Raw genomic sequence first — 18,478 nt, 5'->3', positions numbered from 1 at the left:
GGCAAACTTCCTCCTAACTCTCCACAGCATCGGGGCTTCAGTGATCTGTTCTCATTTAACCTTTTAGTCACATTTCTCACACTCAGCAGTTTCAGCTTGTCAGACAGGTACCATGAATCTAATTAGGAAGCAAACTGACCTGGCACCACTCATCACTAAAAGATGAGAACAGTGTTCTTCCCTGCACATTCCTCAGTGTGTTGGGGGATTTGTGTGCATACCTTCCACTGTGTGGTGTGTGTGAGTGTGGGTGTGTGTTTGTGCTGATGTGTGTTTGTGTGCATGTGTGTTTGTGTGCATGTGTGTGAAATGCTGCTTCTAAAATAAGATATTGTACAAGAACTTCCTTTAACAGGCTTAGTTAGGATCAGAGCCGGAGTGGCTAATCGGGAGATTCGGGAGGATTCCGGATCGGCCGGCTCATGTCAATCTCTAGTTTGGGCTGATTGGGAGGGGAAAATTATTTTGGGCCGGATTTGGGCATGAAACTCCCGGGCTGAAAAAGGGGCCCACTCTGGCTCTGGTTAGGACACAGAGTAATACTAAACTAAAACGTAAAATATTTATGTCATATTCATAATTGAGACAATATCTCGAGGATCTCAAAAGATCAGTTTGAACTTGAACAACCAGCAAAAAAAACATTGTTTTAGAACACCTTGAAATATGAATAAAATCTGTTCAAAGAAATACTGGAGCTTGTCTCCTAATTTAAGATGATCTAACAGGGAATAATCCCTGTCCACTGCTTGGGAGTGTGTTATATGAACAAACATTCCTTTGACGTGTACATGTGGACACCTGTTGCAGTATCAGAGCCTGCCATAACATGACTGGACTCATGTGTGCAAGGTTTTTCTCATATTGAAATCAGCAGATCGAAGGCGTTGTCTTAGTCTTTTGATATTGCAATAAATTTGGTCTGTTGTTCCTGGCATCTCCTTCTGCATCAACGAACGCGCTGGGTTAAAGTGGTGGAGAGAAGAACAGAGCCCAACACTCTGTACTGTATCACTACCACTTCCAAGCAGTAATGAAACATTAAAAGTCTTGAAATGAGTTCACGGAATCAGGAGAATGAGAGTTTTAGGTCTGTATTTGGCCCATGCGGTACTGGGTTTAGGCTGAAGTCTACAGTATGAACAAACATTAACTCATTAGAAAACGGTGTCCTTTTGTTCAAAGGCTTGAATGGCATCTATGCACAACAACGCTGAATTCAAGACGGCTGCTATTTTAGGAAAGGATGTCTTATCACTCGCTGTCCATGACAGCCTATTCAGAGCCCCCCGAAATACACACACACACACACACACACACACACACACACACACACACACACACACACACACACACACACACACACACACACACACACACACACACACACACACACACACACACACAAGCCTCTCAGTTTGGCTGTAGTTTGTTCTCACTTGTGTGTATCTTCAATACCCACCATTAGACAACAAACCAGTGGTGTCCCTGTTGATAACTACAATGATTAGAGTGGGGGAATGAAACTCCCATTTCTCCAGCACGCTTCTGTGTGATGTTTACTTACGACAGAGTTACCAAACAAAGCATCATAGCTTCAGTGTGGATGCAGCTTATTCCAAACCAAAAAGTGCATAACAGTTGAAAAAACACAGTTGATTTGTTATTGTACCAGTTTCATGTTGGACCAGCCCAAAATGTTTATTATTTTGTGAATAAAAGCAGTATGAAATGTGCTTAAATCTCCCAGTACTATCACCACCAGCACATGTTTACATCAAACACGTCCCATGATTTGAAGAGGATTTTGTCCACGGACTGAATGACTTTTGTAAACAAAAGAGTGAAAGCTAAAAACACTGAAAAAGAGTGCAAAGCCATGGGTAATACGATGGTGTCCTTCTGTTCATTTCAATAAACCAAATTAAATTTAGATTTTTAAATTATTCAGATGATATGTAAATACTCAAACTTCTCAGATTTTTAAACTGTACAAATGTTTATATAGTACATTACAAGTACTAAAGTTGTGCTTTGAGCATGTTATATTGAATGCATTAAGTATGTATGAATGCATGCTTGAACTGTGTGATGTTTTTTTTTATGTATATAGCCTGTCATATTGCCTTTCCTAAAATTACACTTTTACATATGCAGTTTTTCTCCATTTGTGGTAAAAAGCAAATGTAATAAAACTATGCTTCATTTAATTTTCATTGTCAGTGCAAGGGATATCACAGACAAACACAATGATTAACTTCATAAATTCAGCATGTGTATAATGACATGTGTACAATGTTTAAATCACTTCTCATCTGTCATGCATCTATAAATGTTTAAAACATCAGTAGCAACTCGCAAGTCTGACTTATTGTGGCTGAGGATTTTCTTACTGAACTGTAAAAATGTGTGTGTGTGTGTGTGTGTGTGTGTGTGTGTGTGTGTGTGTGTGTGTGTGTGTGTGTGTGTGTGTGTGTGTGTGTGTGTGTGAGAGAGAGAGAGAGAGAGAGAGAGAGAGAGAGAGAGGACACAATTTGTGCTGTAATATTTTTTGTGTGTTGACTAATAAAGGTGTTTGCTTTGGTAATCATTCCATCATGTTATTTTAGTATATTTAATATATTGTTTTATGCAGTGCAGTTCAACATATTTTGCATTCATTTTTCTCTATTGTGAATGTATGGCTTTTCTTAGGTTGAAACAGTACACCTATCTTTACCCTTGTTAGGAATCACACCTCCGTTTGTATCACTGCAGCCACCAGAGATGTGTGTGTAGAGTCCCTGGTTTGACTGCTAGGTTCTTCTAGCTTGTTTGGGAAATTAGGAGGACATTTGAGATGTGATGAGGTAACACAGCCAGCTGTCTCTGCCAGCCAATCGCAACAAAGAACTCAATTCCTTTATCTCTTCAATTAATGTCAGGCTAATTCATTTTGAGTAAATTCTGCCTTCTGAAGTCGGGAGCTGATGCACTGTCTTGGTGGTTGATGGGTGCTATCTGAACGTTACACAGACCAGATGCTGCAAGGCAGTAAAATATAGACATAAGCACCGTGGTCATTTGCTCTACTGTCTATACCTCCCCAGCACAAGGCCTCTTAGCAGGCCTTTCATAAAGATACTGAGAGGCAGATGCAGACCTGTTAGGTTATTAACAATGGAACAGGACGTGACCTCACATCCTGCAGAGGATGTTACGGCATTATTTTCGAGATAGTATGTTACAGTACATTATAAACCTAAGGTATTTATAGAATAAAACAGAGACCGCTAAGAGTTGAACAAAGTAACACCTTCACACCACAGAATAACTGCGTTATAATAATACCGTGAGTTGTACAGATTGACTTCATAAGTCAGTCAAATTGTTTAATGAAGAATGAAAATTGAGGGGAATGTTAGATTGAAAGTTGTTTCAATAGGTTATCACGCGCACAAGGGCGAGAGTTCATGCGCAAGAGAACGCGCGCGCGGACACGGATGGAAACACACACACACACGTATCCACACATACGCGCGCGCGCGCGCGCACACACACACACACACACACACTGGAAGCAGCATTTAAGGTTTGACATCACTTCTCCCCAGACTAAAGACCATGCTACACCAGAGAGCGTCGGTCTCCCAGACACGCCGCCAACACGCCGTAAGTAGCGAGACGCGTCACGCGCGAACAGCGCTACGTCAAACTGTTGCTTTATGTCGTTAAAGTTGAGCTTTATTGTCTAGTGGCAGCACCGTAGCTTTGGCGGGTCACTTTTCATAACTTTCACGTTTGCCTTGCCTTAACTTGCTTTAAACTGTATCGGAGACATTCGCGTAAACGGCGCGTACGTCTTGAGATGGAGGTTAAACTGGATCAGGGGTTCGGTTCTGATCAAACTTTAGGACATCGGTCCGGTAGCGGGTAGACACGGGCGGTGTGAGAACAGTCCCAACAGTCTGATGGACTAAAGTCTGACTTGGTCTGTAGAGCTGCAAAATGGTAGATGTGTTTTAAATGTCGACTTAAACTATCAAAGTTACGCTAGCTCACAGTTGTAACTTTTATTCTTCTTGACGTTACTGATGAGTTGAGGGTTCGGAAAGTGTGAAACGATCATGAAGTCGCACGGTGCGAAATGCGCCTGTCGTAACTTTTTGGATTTGGTTTCGTACTTTTCTTACTGGTTTTGAGGCCGCACACAACGGGGACGTTACACGGCAGGTCGTCGACCGCGCTGCAGGCAGTTTTATCCACCTCCGCCCCTCGAAACATGCTTAACGAAACATTATTTCCTGCCTTCGTGTTCGTTTCATTTCTCCTTCTAAATAAATTCATACGAAGTTCTGCATGTTGAGTTTAGAGGTTTGAAATTGGGGCCATCACCAATATGTTGTTTTAAGCAGCTCTGAGTGTGAGAGAGAACGAGTCAAATAAAATCTACTGTAAGAATGATAATAGTCACGTACATTTGCATTTGAATGCCGTTATATTTGATGAAGGGCGTCCGTTAGGTTCAGAGTGAACTTGAGTACAGGATACATTGTTGCGAGGCAGGAGAGGCAGCTGTTTAAAATTCCCCAAGATGTCCGATGTGTGGTGGGGGGTTGAAAGGAGCCCTGGGCTCGTGTTCGGCTGTAAGTCGGGCCTGGGGGTTGGGGTGTTGTTACAGCCCGGTGTGTTTTCCTGCTTTTATTGGGACGGACTGATCTTTAACTGAGTTTCAGAAACATGAGCCTGGTGAACGACCTTTTCACTCTATCGAGCTCTGTTGATACGTCCTCTCCACACATCACTTAAACTTTGTCATTTAGTGCTGACATGGCAGTACTATTTAACAACTCCCAGGATATAAGTTTTGGAAAATTTATCTGACTCACAGGGAATCAAGTCAGATATTTAAAAGGGGTTTCTTCTTCAGCAGAGTACTGTTCTTAATATATTATTCAGGTATGGCAATGTTTTATTTTAAAAGTGCAAAAGGGGCAATATTGACATGAACCTGTTCTGTTTGGGGAGGGGGGGTTGCATTTCATTGATTTTTAGCGGATTATTAACTTTGATAACTTTGATCGACGTGTTTACCCCACCCCTGGTGACTTTGCAGCTTAACCGTGTGCCTTTTAATTCAGGGCCTCGGTTGAAGGATCTGGGATTTTATCTAACCACCAACAGACTGAACTATTTTCAGGTGAATGCTGGGCGTTCTGTGTGCCCGTTATACCCTTTAATGAGAGAGGGAAGCTGTGAGATCAGTGAGGCAGCACTGCACCCCGACAGGCTGTAAATCTCACGGTGAAATCCCAGAACACTGACGTGCTCTTCCGCTGATCTGCCTATCGCCGTCTCGGCTGGATTTGGCGAGTTCACTAAACGAGCTGAAAAGATCCCGTTAACGGGAGAGCCTCCTCCCGTGACCTCGGGGCCCAGAACTCGGATGTCAGGGCCTTGATCATTAGCTGGTTGGCTGACTGCACAGGTGGCAAAACCCAGTACTGAGTTGAACCTGCAGAAAGAGGAGGAGCATGTAGAACCCCACAGAGGTGGGTCTTGTTTCCTTCTTCCAGGTGGAGGGTTTTACAAAAATAGGAGGGTTTCTATTACACAGGAACTTCTGCACAAAAAAGGTTGTACATGGAGCCTGGTTTTCTTGACTGTGTGTTAATTGCGCCACCCTGGCATAGAGGTATGAAGAGGAACCACTGTGAAGAGATTGCCACTGCTGAGTAAAGACCACATCCCAATGACCAATCAAATCTGACTGGTTTGGCCAGCGCTGGAGAGGCTGTGTTTTCAGGACCAGGAGGCAGAAAGGCTCTCTGTTCACCCTCTCCATTTTGTCATATTGGTATGCTAATGGACTTGCTCAGGCAGGGGAGACCTGGATGCTGCCTGCTTGAAAAGCTGACCAATGACTGCGCTCGATGAAATAGAATTTTTAAGGAGATGGCTCGTGGTGGTATGTGTGTGTGTGTGTGTGTGTGTGTGTGTGTGTGTGTGTGTGTGTGTGTGTGTGTGTGAGTGGAGGGGGCTCTGTTACTGATTCGGGCAAAAATTCACTTATCTTCTTTGATTATGTAGAATAGATTAAAGGTGTGGACTGATATGAGAGCAGGGGACATCAGGGCAGACATCAGATGTCCTTTTATTTAAACAGAAGACGGTGCAGAGGAGCTAGAACAGACATGTTCAGCTCTGACCCTTTTAAGTCAGGAGACAGCAGCTCAATACCTATAATATATCCAGGGTTACATTAAGACACCCAACATAAGTATATCCTCGGTGTTCTGAACACTGCTCTGTCCTCTATGGACATCACCAGTAACATTTCAATTTTACTGTTACTTTACTGTTATTTTACTGACGCACTACCTCAGGTTTGAGTCAGTCTGACTTCACACCCTGGCGTGTGGCGTTATGCTTTAGTCACCCAGTGCCACAGGGCTTCTCCCCCTGCATTTAGTAGGGAGTTTTTGGGTTAGTAATATTTGCTCACTGGTAAGCTCCCTTTAATCTTCAGACTTTAACTGTATGTGAACCGCTGTACTTTGTGGTTGGTGTCTCCTGATTTACTTCGGCCCTGTTATTTAAGGTTCCTGCTCCTTTTTTTGATGAGTAATGCAAGAGAAGGTTGGCTGCCCGCCGCCGTGCTGCTCTGCTCTGACCCGCTGCCTCTGCCCGCTGCCATCTAGACTCGCAGTGCTGTTTGGACCGCAGACAGACGTCTCCACCCACCCATCAACCAAACATCAGCTGATCCTACAGAATCGCTCCGCTTGCCGGCAACACCCTGCCTGACTCCTGCAGCCTCAGCAAGCAGCAACAGTTGTCTTGTTGTGCTGACAGACAGTCACCCACGCTCTCACCCCCACACTCACACACCCCTTACACACCCCACCCCCCTTACACACCCCAACCGCCCTCCTTGTACGCACGCACACACACACGTGCACACACACACACACGCACGCACACATACACACTCATGCACCCCACCCCCCTTACACACCGCACCCACCCTCCTCGCACACACAAACACACGTGCGCACACACACACAGCGTTTTGCTGTTAACATTTGAGATGCAGTGCAGTAGCTCTGTGACTTACTGGAAGTACTGACACAAGGGCATTTATATATATTATATATATATTATATATATGTACACACACATATACATATATATAGTTGATGTGAAATGCAGTAGAGTACTTGGTGATCTGCGCTTCTCATGTGGATGTATCAGAGTCCAGAACTGTGCTTTCCCTCCACAGCATTGCTCTGTGAAATGACTGGTATTGTATTACAGTGTCCTGTTTGCTGTTGGGCAAAATTCTTGCCAGGGGTTCGTTTTCGTTTTCTCTCTCTCTCTTTCTCTTTCTCTCTCTCTCTCTTTCTCCTCTGCCGGCTCAAGTGCTCAGTTGTCCGGCCGACAGAAACGCTCAGTGCATCCTTACGGAGGTGCGTTCATGGTCATTGTTGTGTGTGTTTCAGTGAGGAGGCCATGATGTGGTGACGGTGATGGTGACTCAAGTGTGCAGGGGTCCTGGAAAGAGATCTACCATCAGCTTAGGAGGAAGTGAAAAGGATCGTTTCCCCTCTCGTTCCTAAAACGGCGCCACTGAGCAGAAGGACGTTTTGCCTGCACGTTGGCGGGTCCTTGGCCTGCAGCAGAAGGATCAGGACCTTCAGTCTGGCCCTGCAGAACCTGCCTCCACTGACTCCAGTCATTCTACTCCTCAGCTGGTACCTTGGTTTGGACAGAAGTCAGCGGTTTGACTTCCCACCCCTCTGTACCCAGGCCGGCTCCTTCAGAGCGGAGCGAGATGATCAAAGCCCCTACTGGCTCCATCAGCCCATAGTGTTCCAAAAGGCTCGGCAGCACTGGGGAAGTCTCCTTCGTTCCTTCGTTTATTTTTTTTTTCCTTTTTTTAACCTATTGTGAACTGCGGAAGGACATGAGGCCTCAGCCCCAGCCATGCTGCTGAAGAAGAAAGTGTGTGTAGGGGCTTCGCTGTTTGCCCTCCTGTTCTTCATGATTGCTATGCACACCATTCCTAAGAGCACCGTGCTGCCTGTGACCAAGGCCCCTCCCCAAAGCACCACCAGACCCCCCGCGAAGAACCGGACGCAGCTGCGGCCCACGACCGAGGCCCTCCAGCACCGCTCCTGTGGCTGCCGGACGTGCGTGTCCGACCCGGGTGTGTCTGAGTGGTTCGACCGGCGCTATGAACACGAGCAGCAGCCCTACCTCACGGCGCGGGGGAAGGAAATAGATCCCGCCTCTTTAAAGTGGTGGCTGGTAAGTGCTTCAGATTCAAGTGTACAGTGTTGGTAGCTTGTTAGGCCCTGTGGCATCGTGATATATACCATAAACCACATAATGGTATATGAAGGCCCTGGGACAGCTCTTCAACTGAAAACCATGATGGACAGTTGGATGATGGACTGTTGAAGGAAAGTAAATGTTAAGATTCTGGGAAGATGATTCACTAGGTGCTTGTAACTAGGGGCTTAGTCAGAATGGCAGGGATGTTGGTGAGCTCACGTGGGTTTTTGTCAAAGTGAATGAGGAATGTGTGACTTGTTCTGGGAGACACAGACAGGGAGACAGGCAAACAGAGCGAGGGAGAGACGTGCCTGTCCGGTCTCCCAGCTAAGCCCTGTGCATTCTCCGAGCCACAGATCTGGGCTCCCCCCTGGCCTGGACACATGTGCAGGACTGTACCGCTGGCCTGCCACCACCAGCCGGCCGTGTTATTGCCATCACCCGCTCCACAGATGCCATTACGGTCCACTGAGATGAACTGCAGTCTTTACTGCATCTAAAGATCCAGCTGGTCCAGCAGATCCACTCTGAACACACAGCAGTTCCAGTGGGGCCACGTGTTTCACTACGCTTTTAATTTAATGGAATTAAGGGCTTTTAAGCTTTCACTGAACCTGGATTTGGCAGCAGGACAGTTACTTTGATTTCCTGTGCACAGTGGCATACACACACACACACACACACACACACACACACACACACACACACACACACACACACACACACACTCTTACTTAAAGCTACCATGCTGGGTCAAAAAATGTAATAAGATAGAAGTGTTGGTCAGGCAATTCTTGTTTGATGAGCCAAAAGTGTGTGGGAAGGAAAGTCTTCTCGCCTGCGTCCTGCTCCATGCATGAAGGGCGTCTCTGGGGATTCTGCTAAGGAAGCATCATCTGTTCTAACTGCGGTAGTTAATGTGTGTCTAGGCTTTGCAACAGTCCATTGATGGGACCATCCAGGATGTAATGAGGAAGATGTTTATGGTGATATCCTCCCCGCTGGAAGACACACGTCCGCCAGGCCGCTGCCAGACTTGCGCTGTGGTCGGAAATTCAGGAAACCTGCTGCAATTCAAGTATGGGGCCGCGATAGACGCCCATACAGTTGTGTTTCGGTAAGCTCCATTTGTCAGTACCGTTCAGTCCTGCAGTCATTTTCAGTGCTGCATCAGCTTCCGATCTTAGTGTATTTCGGTTAGATATGCAACGTGCCTTAAAAAGTCTTCTTCAGAACTGTAAGAGACTACTTGTTTTGAGGGGTCCTCTCTATATGATTAATAAACCCTCAGTACAGTATTTGTAACATCGTCATGAATAACTCAGACAAGAGCTTGGATAAAATAGTCGTTAAGTTTAGATTTGTTTAGGATATTGACTTTGACACTCCAAATAAAGGGTAAAACGGCAGAATTAAACGTATTATAAATAAATCTTTTTCATTAAAAGTCTCCCAATTAAACTACTGAATTCATTCAGATGTTTCCCTGATATGTTACTGAGAGCCTGTTGAGTGTTTATTTAATCTGAAAAGGACCATTCAAAATAAATATTTTGAAAGGACCACTTGAAATCAAGTCTCACCCTACAAATGATTCTGTAATTACACAAAGTTGTGAATGCTGTTTGTTTGCTTTCAAACAGCATGTATGAGGAATGAGAAGCTGAACTCACCGCAGTGGATAACAACCTACATGAACGTTTGGCAGATGTTACACTCCTAAAACTGCTAGTTATTAAAGAAACGAGGAGGATTTTGCTATCAGTTGAGAATTAAATGTACCCCAGAAGTACAAAACCTTTGCACTGACAACCATTTGGTTTTAGTTATTTAGTTATTTGGTTATAATGGTTCCAGGTCTGAGAATTCTGATATTTGAGATCAGCTGACAGCCATAATTTATCTGGCATCCAGTCAGGACCTTTGATCTAATGATATAGTCATTGTTCTTTAATTTTCATTCTTTTATTCTCTCTTATTTAACTTTTTAAATGGCCTTTGTAGTATTAACCCTCTTTTTAATATGTTGTTGTTCATTAGGATGAACAAAGCCAGGACTTCGGGTTATGAGCAGCACGTGGGGAACCGGACCACGCACCACTTCATGTACCCGGAGAGCGCCGTGGACCTCGACCCCAGTGTGCACCTCGTACTGCTGCCCTTCAAGCTCCAGGACCTCCAGTGGCTGACCAGCGCCCTGTCGACGGGCGAAGTGAAGAGGTGTGGCCCTGCCGTTAACCCAGGCCCCGCCCCCAAATCATGCCCCGCCTCCTTGAGTGGCGACTTGAAATCTAGTCATGTTTGTGCATCGGATTGCTTATTCATCCTGAAATGTGCGATTAATTGCCAGGATTGTGAGGGTTTGAGAAAGAATGCAGTGTGAAGAGATTTGTGTTTGCCTCCTCAGGACATACACAAGGGTCAAAGAGCGTGTGCGTGCAGATAAAAATAAGGTAGGTGTGAATATATATAAATAAACACTTTCTGTAAGAGGTGCAGACTCGGCGTTTGGGTGTACTGGGCTGCACCAGCTCATCCTCCAACATCGAGCTGCAGCCCTGAGAACTCTTGTCTTTGCAGGTGATTGTGGTTAACCCCAGTTTCTTCAAGTACACTCACGACCGCTGGACGGAGCAGCATGGCCGATACCCCTCCACGGGCATGCTGGCGATTGTGTTCGCGCTGCACCTCTGTGATGAGGTAAGAAAAAGTGCCATTTTTTATTTTTACTGAGCCATTTCTGTCTTTTAGATACAGGCTTGGAGTGAATCCTGTTAGCTGTCTCTCCAGTGGGACTACTCATGAGTCTAGGTGTCTCTGCGTTGTCCTTTGGTTGGAGAGCGTGGTGGCTCCTGAATGATTCGCTGCTTCGCCATGTCCTGTCCCACCAGGTGTCGGTGTTTGGCTATGGGGCAGACTCGCAGGGTAACTGGCACCACTACTGGGAGGATAACAAGTATTCCGGAGCGTTCCGGAAAACCGGCGTGCACAATGCCGACTTTGAGAGCGAAGTCATCGAGAGGCTGGACGCTGAGGGCAAAATTAAACTGTACCCGAGGAGCAGCAGGGCCCCTGGGAGCCTGAACGTGTGACTCGTGACGTTTGACGTCGGGACAAACTGGCCAAAGAGCCACACGATGGCCTGCGATTCACCACTATTAACTGATCACTGTGAGCTGTTCTTCTGACGACAGGTTGCAATCTCAAGACCAAACCAACCTTAATTTCATAATTGGCTGTGTGACACATTGGATGTCAAGATACTGGATGAAGTAAATCTGACTGCAACAATTTGTGGTCAGTTTGATTTTATTGTTTTTTTTTTTATCTACGTGTTGCACTGGTGTTCTCCAGTAATCTGCTTCAGGATTCCAGGAGGTCTTGGAATTGAATTTGAGAAATAACTGAATCTGCTCCTGAACGAGGTCTCCTGGCTCATGTCTCTGTTCAAAAAGGAGACGTTTTTGGTTCAACCCGCAGCTGTAGCTTGATTTCCAGGCTCTCAATGTAGCTTGTGTTACACTTCCAAATGTGTATGTGTGTATGGGGAGACATGGTTTTACACACATCTTGCTGAATGGGTTGTGGAAGCATATGAAGTCAAATCTGGATCCAGATCCTGATATTAGATGTCTAGTTTTTAGAACAATAAAACATGCAGCTCTTTAGAACTGAGTAGAACAAGAGATCAGACATCAATCACTTTGGGGATGATTAATCTGTCTAGATGTGTTTGTGTGAAATGTTACTCAGGATTCAAAACCTGCCCTACGTTCGCACAGCAGCCAGAGGAGCACCATTCAACTTTTAATTCTCACATCACCACTAATGCTAAACACACAGAGAACGGTTGATTTTTGCAAGTTTGTTAGTATATTCCGTTAGCGTATAGTATGAATGCCACATGGATATAAACATATCTGAAGCAAAAATGCTTTGTTGTTTTGTTTGTACATTTTTACTGAAGTTCAAAGGAGAAGTGTTGGTCAGTGTTGTAGTTTTTCTTACAAGACTGTGAAAGTACTAAAACTTGACCTTTACCAATGCACACCCCTCCTCCTTTCATTATACACATGTTACGATTGTGTTTTACTTTGTGATTTTATTTTCATGAATGTATACAATTTATTGTAGACAGCAGTGCCTTGTATCAGGAAATTGCTATTACTGTGGACGGATTCACTATTATCCGAAAGAAAAAATCACTGCATCCGTATGGAACAAAAGATGAGAACACGGACATTTGCCTCTATTAAAAACAAGAAATTAAATTACAAATCACATTAAGAACTCTCATATCATAAATACTAGACTTTATAAGCAAAAAAAATACACATAGCTATGACATTTCTTTGTGATGCACTGAATATTTTTTAAATTGTCCAAATCTCCATTCCAATGCGATTACATCACAAATGTAATGAAAACGTTAAAGAACAGAAGAAGAAAAGAGCGTTTCAGGTGTTTAATACTATATGTACTGACGTCACGAGCATCGGCCGTAGATGTCTGTTCTTCCTAGTATGAGGGAGTCGTGTGTGCAAGTTGGTACAAAAATAAAGAAGTCAATCGCTAGTTAATTTTGGAGACTTGTTATTTACAGGTTATCAGGTTATAAACACATTTCAAGTATTTAATTTTTCAACATCATGGCTCAGACACTTGTTCGGGACATGTGTAGGACTGCACAGGACATCAGAGCACATGCGCAGTGCACTGTCCTGTCTGTTCGATCGGCCCATGAGCAATAACTACTGAAGCAGGTCCTCATCTCTCAGTGCACTCTAACATACTGAAAAGGTAGCAGTGTTACATTATCAGTGGTTCTTATCCTGAATGATAATGTGTCCCTCCCTGGAAGAGGTGTGGGCCCAACCATGTGCTGCGCTCTTGGTAATCATTACCAGAGGTGGGACCAAGTCAGTGTTTTGCAAGTCTCAAGTAAGTCCAAGTCTTTATCCTCAAGTCCCGAGTCAAGTCTCAAGCAAAGACAGTCAACTCAAGTCAAGTCTCGAGTCAAGACAAGCAACTGTCAAGTCAAGTCCCAAGTCTGAAACTTGGAATTTCAAGTCCTTTCGAGTCTTTTTTTTTTACAGGCACCAACGCTTTACGAATGCTACGCTGATGCGTTTCTTTACTCGTTTTGTTGGTGTCCGCCAGCCAAAAGATGACAGATCATTTACATTTTATCTTCTCTTAATTACATAAATGTACTTAAACAAGAATGTTTCGTTACATCATTTTACACGAAAATAGCAAGCTTCATCGTAAGCAAAATGCTGTCATTACGAATGGTTATTCTAAACATTTGGATAAAATGTTTAAATATAGACTAATAAAAGGTTAGGGTTATTTTTTCATTGTTTTCTGTTATTGTGGGGTCACAGTGTAGGCTACTATTGTTACCTGGAGATTCAGTGGGGTCACATATTCTGATGGCTGCCGTCAGAATTGGTGACCCCAGTTAAAAAGGCTCACCTGTACATCCCATTCATGATTTCTTTGTTGGCTGCAATGGTGAGGGGATGGTAAATCTTGTTTAAGTACATTTATGTAATTAAGAGACGATAAATGTAAATATAAACATCTGTCATATTTTGGCTCGTGGACACCAACAAAACGAATAAAGAAAGTGCATCAGCGTAGTTTACGTAGCATTCGTAAAGCGTTTGTGCCTCTGAACAGAAACTGTGAAATAGCGCCCCCTGTGGTCACAAAACTTGACGGTCACAGAATCTGGTGTAACGCCGGTCTGCGTCAGAAGGACAGAAATGAAATTAATGGGACGCACTTTATAAATATTAATATGCGTTTTAAAATTTAGATTTGGGGTAAAAAAAAATCAAGTCTTTGCAAGTAAACAGGTTCAAGTCCAATTCAAGTCCCAAGTTATTGGTGTAAAAGTCCAAGTCAAGTCTAAGTCTCTGAATATTTTTTCAAGTCAAGTCAAAAGTCTTAATATTAATGACTCGAGTCTGACTCGAGTCCAAGTCATGTGACTCGAGTCCCCACCTCTGATCATTACTGAGGTCTTTCTGCGAGCACACTCTTCTGCCTTGAATAAAACCTTGTATATACATGATAACTATTTCATTTCCACTAGGGTCTTTTTTGACAGAGGGAAAGTGTTAATAAAGTATTCTCTACAACCTCATACATACAAATACTCAGTACAATGTTCAAGTACATTCCTGGAATATGGAAGTAATAATTTGCCACCTCTGTGCTCTCTGTCATGGCAGGAACTGGGACCCTTTCATTCAGACGCTGGTATAACTATAGCTGTTGAACAAAGACCCAGCGTTAGCACTGGTGTTCACTGCACACGTCACACATCTGTCCTAAAAATATATACATACATATACATATTCCACTGACTTCATAATGGTGATGTTCACTTACTATTTAACTCCTTAGCCCTAGACTGGTGAAGGGTTTGATATCTCTCTACGAGTTTGTGTTGTATCTGAACCTTCGGTCTCCTACATACTAGTGGTTCTCAGCCAGTCCGCAGGATTCCCCAGACGGTCCAGGTTTTTGCGTTAGCTCTGCTCCCAGCATGTCTGACCCAGGAACAGTGACGACCTGGTACAGGCCTAGCAGAATCTGGGTTAAAGCCAAAATGTGGGAGTTCTGGAGGTTCCTGACAGCTGAAATGCACACAAGTGAAACATGATTGTCCTGTCTAAAGGACCTAAAGGAAAACTACAGACTGTTACACATTCTGAAATGCCCTGCTGAGAGCACATCTTGCTTTGTGTTGTAAAGCTCTGAGTCTGCCAGACAGCCCCACGTGTTTCTTTATAACTGAATATTTATGACACGCGATCATGAATTCAAGCGCCACTCTCCCCGAGCACTTCCTGTGGGCCCTGCCTCGTCTTGGCAGCATCAGCTGGCCTCATTCAGACAGTATGGAGACGAAAGAGACGGGAAAGAGACCGGTCTTGTCTGGTTGTCCTTCAACGTAGCCATGCTGTGAGGAAATATTGTGGTCACTAATAAGATTCTTTAGGAAATATCCTCATAAAACGCCTACATTTCATTGCTGAAGAGGAAGAAGCTTATTATACAAATATGTATCAAAATCGTTCAAGAACTTCATGGTGGTTTCAAGAGATTCTTGGTCACATAATTTCACTTTATAATAGTCCTGAGTTTCCCTCCCTCACTGCCTCCTCCCTCTCAATCCTCAGTCTTTCCATCTCCCTCTCTCTCTCCTCTCACTCTCTCTCACCCCCCTCCACCTCTCCCCTCACTCTCTCCAAGTTTCTCTGCTGCTTGTGTAGAGTGTTATCTCTGCTGATTAGCTGGTTAACTTCAGCACACACACACAGATTGGCCAGAAAGTGAGTAATCTCTACCAACCACTTCCCCATTAGGAGGTTCTGCCACATACTATCAAGGCCCGCACTGAAACTTCGAGTCAATCAGTTAACAAAACCAAACGTGAGGTACTTCAGCTGTGCCTGGGCAAAACTCCTCAGTATAATAAATAATATAAAACTCATGGATAATTAGATACTCTATGCAAGATCAGTAGCAGGTCGAACCTCTGGCCAAAACCTTAATAGAAGCTACGGTGACCTGGAAATGTTCCTCTGTGGAGTGTGATACCTACCCACCAGTCCATGTCTTCCTCTGAAAGAACCACTAGCACCTCGCCCTCGTTGAAGGTGAGTTCATCATGGTGATCAGCCACGCAGTCATACATGGCTTTCACTCGCCTGGGTTTTGACTTTGTCTGGTGAACACGCACACACACACACACAACAAAAACAACAACAAATGAATTACGCACTTTAAACCATTTAATGAAGTTTCTCAATGTTTACACATCACTTTCTCTTCCTTTTCCTGATGAAGTGCACAGGAAATAGCTGCTAATGCCCATAAGGGAAATGCAGTGGTCATATCATGGGTGTTCCCTCACTATCTGACAGGAAACCTGCTGGACAGGACATGTATGCCCTTACGGTCCTCACCAGAGCTCTCCTGGGCAGTGGGTGTGGCATGCTAGGGAAGGAAGAGGAGGAGCTGCCGTTGGAGTCCAGACTGAAGGAGCGGGGAGAGGAGGGAGAGAGGGGCGGGGCACGTGAGAGGGGCGGGGCCTGAGAGAGGGACGGCCCCTGTCGTCCAGAGCTGCTGTTTGACTTCTGAGGGATCTGGTAGAGGAAGTGGGAAGTGTTGCATCCCACGTCTGCTCGGAAACCTGCCAAGATACCAGACATGACATCACTTCCTATAACCAGTACATTTAATAATTAATATGATCTTCGATGTGAACTTAAATATGCCTTACAGGGCTTACTTAACACACACAAAAATGAAATTTAATAATATCACCATGCATTTAAAAAGACACTTAAGCATGGACTGCACTATCAAAGCTAATTATACAAAACACACACACAAAACACACACACACACACACACACACACACACACTTACAGGGTTACCTACCATGCTCTGGCAGCTCAGAGAGGGAGTTGAGGGTAGTCACATTGTACTTTGGAGACCCTGAGCTGAAATAAATTTATTATGAGTAATAATATTATCATAGTCGGATTTATTAAGGAGCATGTGACTAGTTGACATGCTGAAGTATATATGATCAACTGGATGAGTGTATGAGTGAATGTAAACATGTAACAAAAGTTTCACAAGCTTTTGGAAATCAAAGCTTAAACACATAAAATGCTTTGTGTTTATGCAAACGTTTATCCATATCCATAAAAGGCAATTTATATTCCCACCACTAGAGGTCAGACTTTGACTAAAGGTGAAGGCACTTACAGGCACTTTTGAAAAGATGAATCATGACCACTGAAGGCTCGTGGACTGGCTGGCACACCATAATCTGCCCAAAAAATGGTACAGTTTAAAAAGCTGGTGCTTCAGCCCCAGGTAAATTGCTGAGCTGTGAGTGCAGGGTAGGTGGGTCCATACCAGCGTGGCCCAGTTGGGCGCCCCCGTGTGGACTGTGAGGCACCTGCGGTGAGGGTTCAGAGTAGGTACGCTTGTGTCGTATAATCAGAGGAGGAGGAGGGTTCCTCTTTTTACCAGAGCCCACCTCAGACCAGCTGTCTGGAGGACTCACAGGAGGTGGAGGGGGGGGGGATGGGTGGAGCAACTATGGGGAGAGTGGAGGAGAGAGGAGGAGAGGAGGAGAGGAGGAGAGGAGAGGAGAGGAGAGGGGAGAGGAGGAGAGGAGGAAAGGAGAGGAGGGGAGGAGAGGGGGAGAGGACAGGGGAGGATAGAGGAGAGAGCAGGAGAGGTGCGGAGAGGAGAGGGGAGAGGAGGAGAGAACAGAACAGAATAAAATAATACAATTATAGAAGTAATGCTGAAATGTACCTTGTGCATCTACCTTGTTCCAGTGAATGAATGTAGCCACTGGACTGGTTCAAATTTGCTAGTGATAATGTGGTAGTCTCAGTGTAGTATTCCTACATCAGTGTATTCATACAATACCTACTGGTATGTTTTTACCAGCAAAATAAGTTAGTGGTGGTCGAAAGATAAACAAAAAGGACATGCCAAGAAGCAGTACTTACCTCTAACCCTAGGGGGCAGTGGAGGTGCGGGTGAGGATGGTGGTGGTGGTGGAGGGCTGTCCAGGCTGCGGGTCTGAGAGGTGGGGCTGGCGTACACCTCCCTCTTCTGCTCACCCCGCGCCAGCGCCAGTCGGCGGCCCACGCCGAAGACTCCCCCTCCTCCTCCTCCTCCTCCTCCTCCTCCTCCTCCTCCTCGGTCCTGGTTGGGGCAGTTGCTGTGGTGAAGACTGAAGGGACGGCCAGAGCGGTCCCTCTTCACCGGCCAAGCCTGCATCCATGGAGCACGCACACACACACACACACACACACACACACACACACACACACACACACACACACACACACACACACACACACACCACACACACACCACACACACACACACCGGGATCCCATGTTCCAATGGTATTATAATATATCGAAGGCAATCGTCACAGGAAAGACAGTTGTCATCCACGCAGCTTGCTGCTGCTCTAATGTCCAGACATGACATGAACCCGTGCAGCTACGCTGTGAACGCAGACGGCTGAGCGCTCAGGCGTGTGTGTGTGTGTGTGTGTGTGTGTGTGTGTGTGTGTGTGTGTGTGTGTGTGTGTGTGTGTGT

General features: G+C 44.9%; 2 protein-coding genes across 2 annotated transcripts in view; one reads left to right on the top strand and one right to left on the bottom strand.

Moving 5' to 3' along the window:
* The first annotated feature begins 3,498 nt into the window (after positions 1-3,498).
* st3gal8 (ST3 beta-galactoside alpha-2,3-sialyltransferase 8) lies at positions 3,499-14,651 on the top strand. Its single transcript, XM_077007653.1, has 7 exons — positions 3,499-3,651; positions 7,482-8,289; positions 9,246-9,433; positions 10,357-10,536; positions 10,724-10,769; positions 10,897-11,016; positions 11,208-14,651. The coding sequence occupies exons 2-7, from the start codon at positions 7,966-7,968 to the stop codon at positions 11,406-11,408; spliced, it is 1,059 nt and encodes a 352-aa protein (XP_076863768.1). The 5' UTR covers positions 3,499-3,651; positions 7,482-7,965; the 3' UTR covers positions 11,409-14,651.
* Positions 11,793-18,478, bottom strand: part of unm_sa1614 (un-named sa1614) — a 37,588-nt gene continuing 30,902 nt past the window's right edge. Inside the window, exons 22-28 of the mRNA XM_077007654.1 lie at positions 17,882-18,142; positions 17,267-17,450; positions 17,114-17,177; positions 16,781-16,842; positions 16,302-16,528; positions 15,938-16,060; positions 11,793-15,292 (exon numbers count right to left, since the gene is read on the bottom strand). Of these exons, the coding sequence (XP_076863769.1) occupies positions 15,218-15,292; positions 15,938-16,060; positions 16,302-16,528; positions 16,781-16,842; positions 17,114-17,177; positions 17,267-17,450; positions 17,882-18,142 (996 nt within the window). The 3' untranslated portion in view covers positions 11,793-15,217. The remainder of the gene's footprint in view (positions 15,293-15,937; positions 16,061-16,301; positions 16,529-16,780; positions 16,843-17,113; positions 17,178-17,266; positions 17,451-17,881; positions 18,143-18,478) is intronic.

Source organism: Brachyhypopomus gauderio, chromosome 1 (genome assembly GCF_052324685.1).
Source record: "Brachyhypopomus gauderio isolate BG-103 chromosome 1, BGAUD_0.2, whole genome shotgun sequence".
NCBI lineage: Eukaryota > Metazoa > Chordata > Actinopteri > Gymnotiformes > Hypopomidae > Brachyhypopomus > Brachyhypopomus gauderio.
The sequence above is the reverse complement of the archived record's forward strand: the minus strand, read 5'-3'. Positions and strand labels throughout refer to the sequence as shown.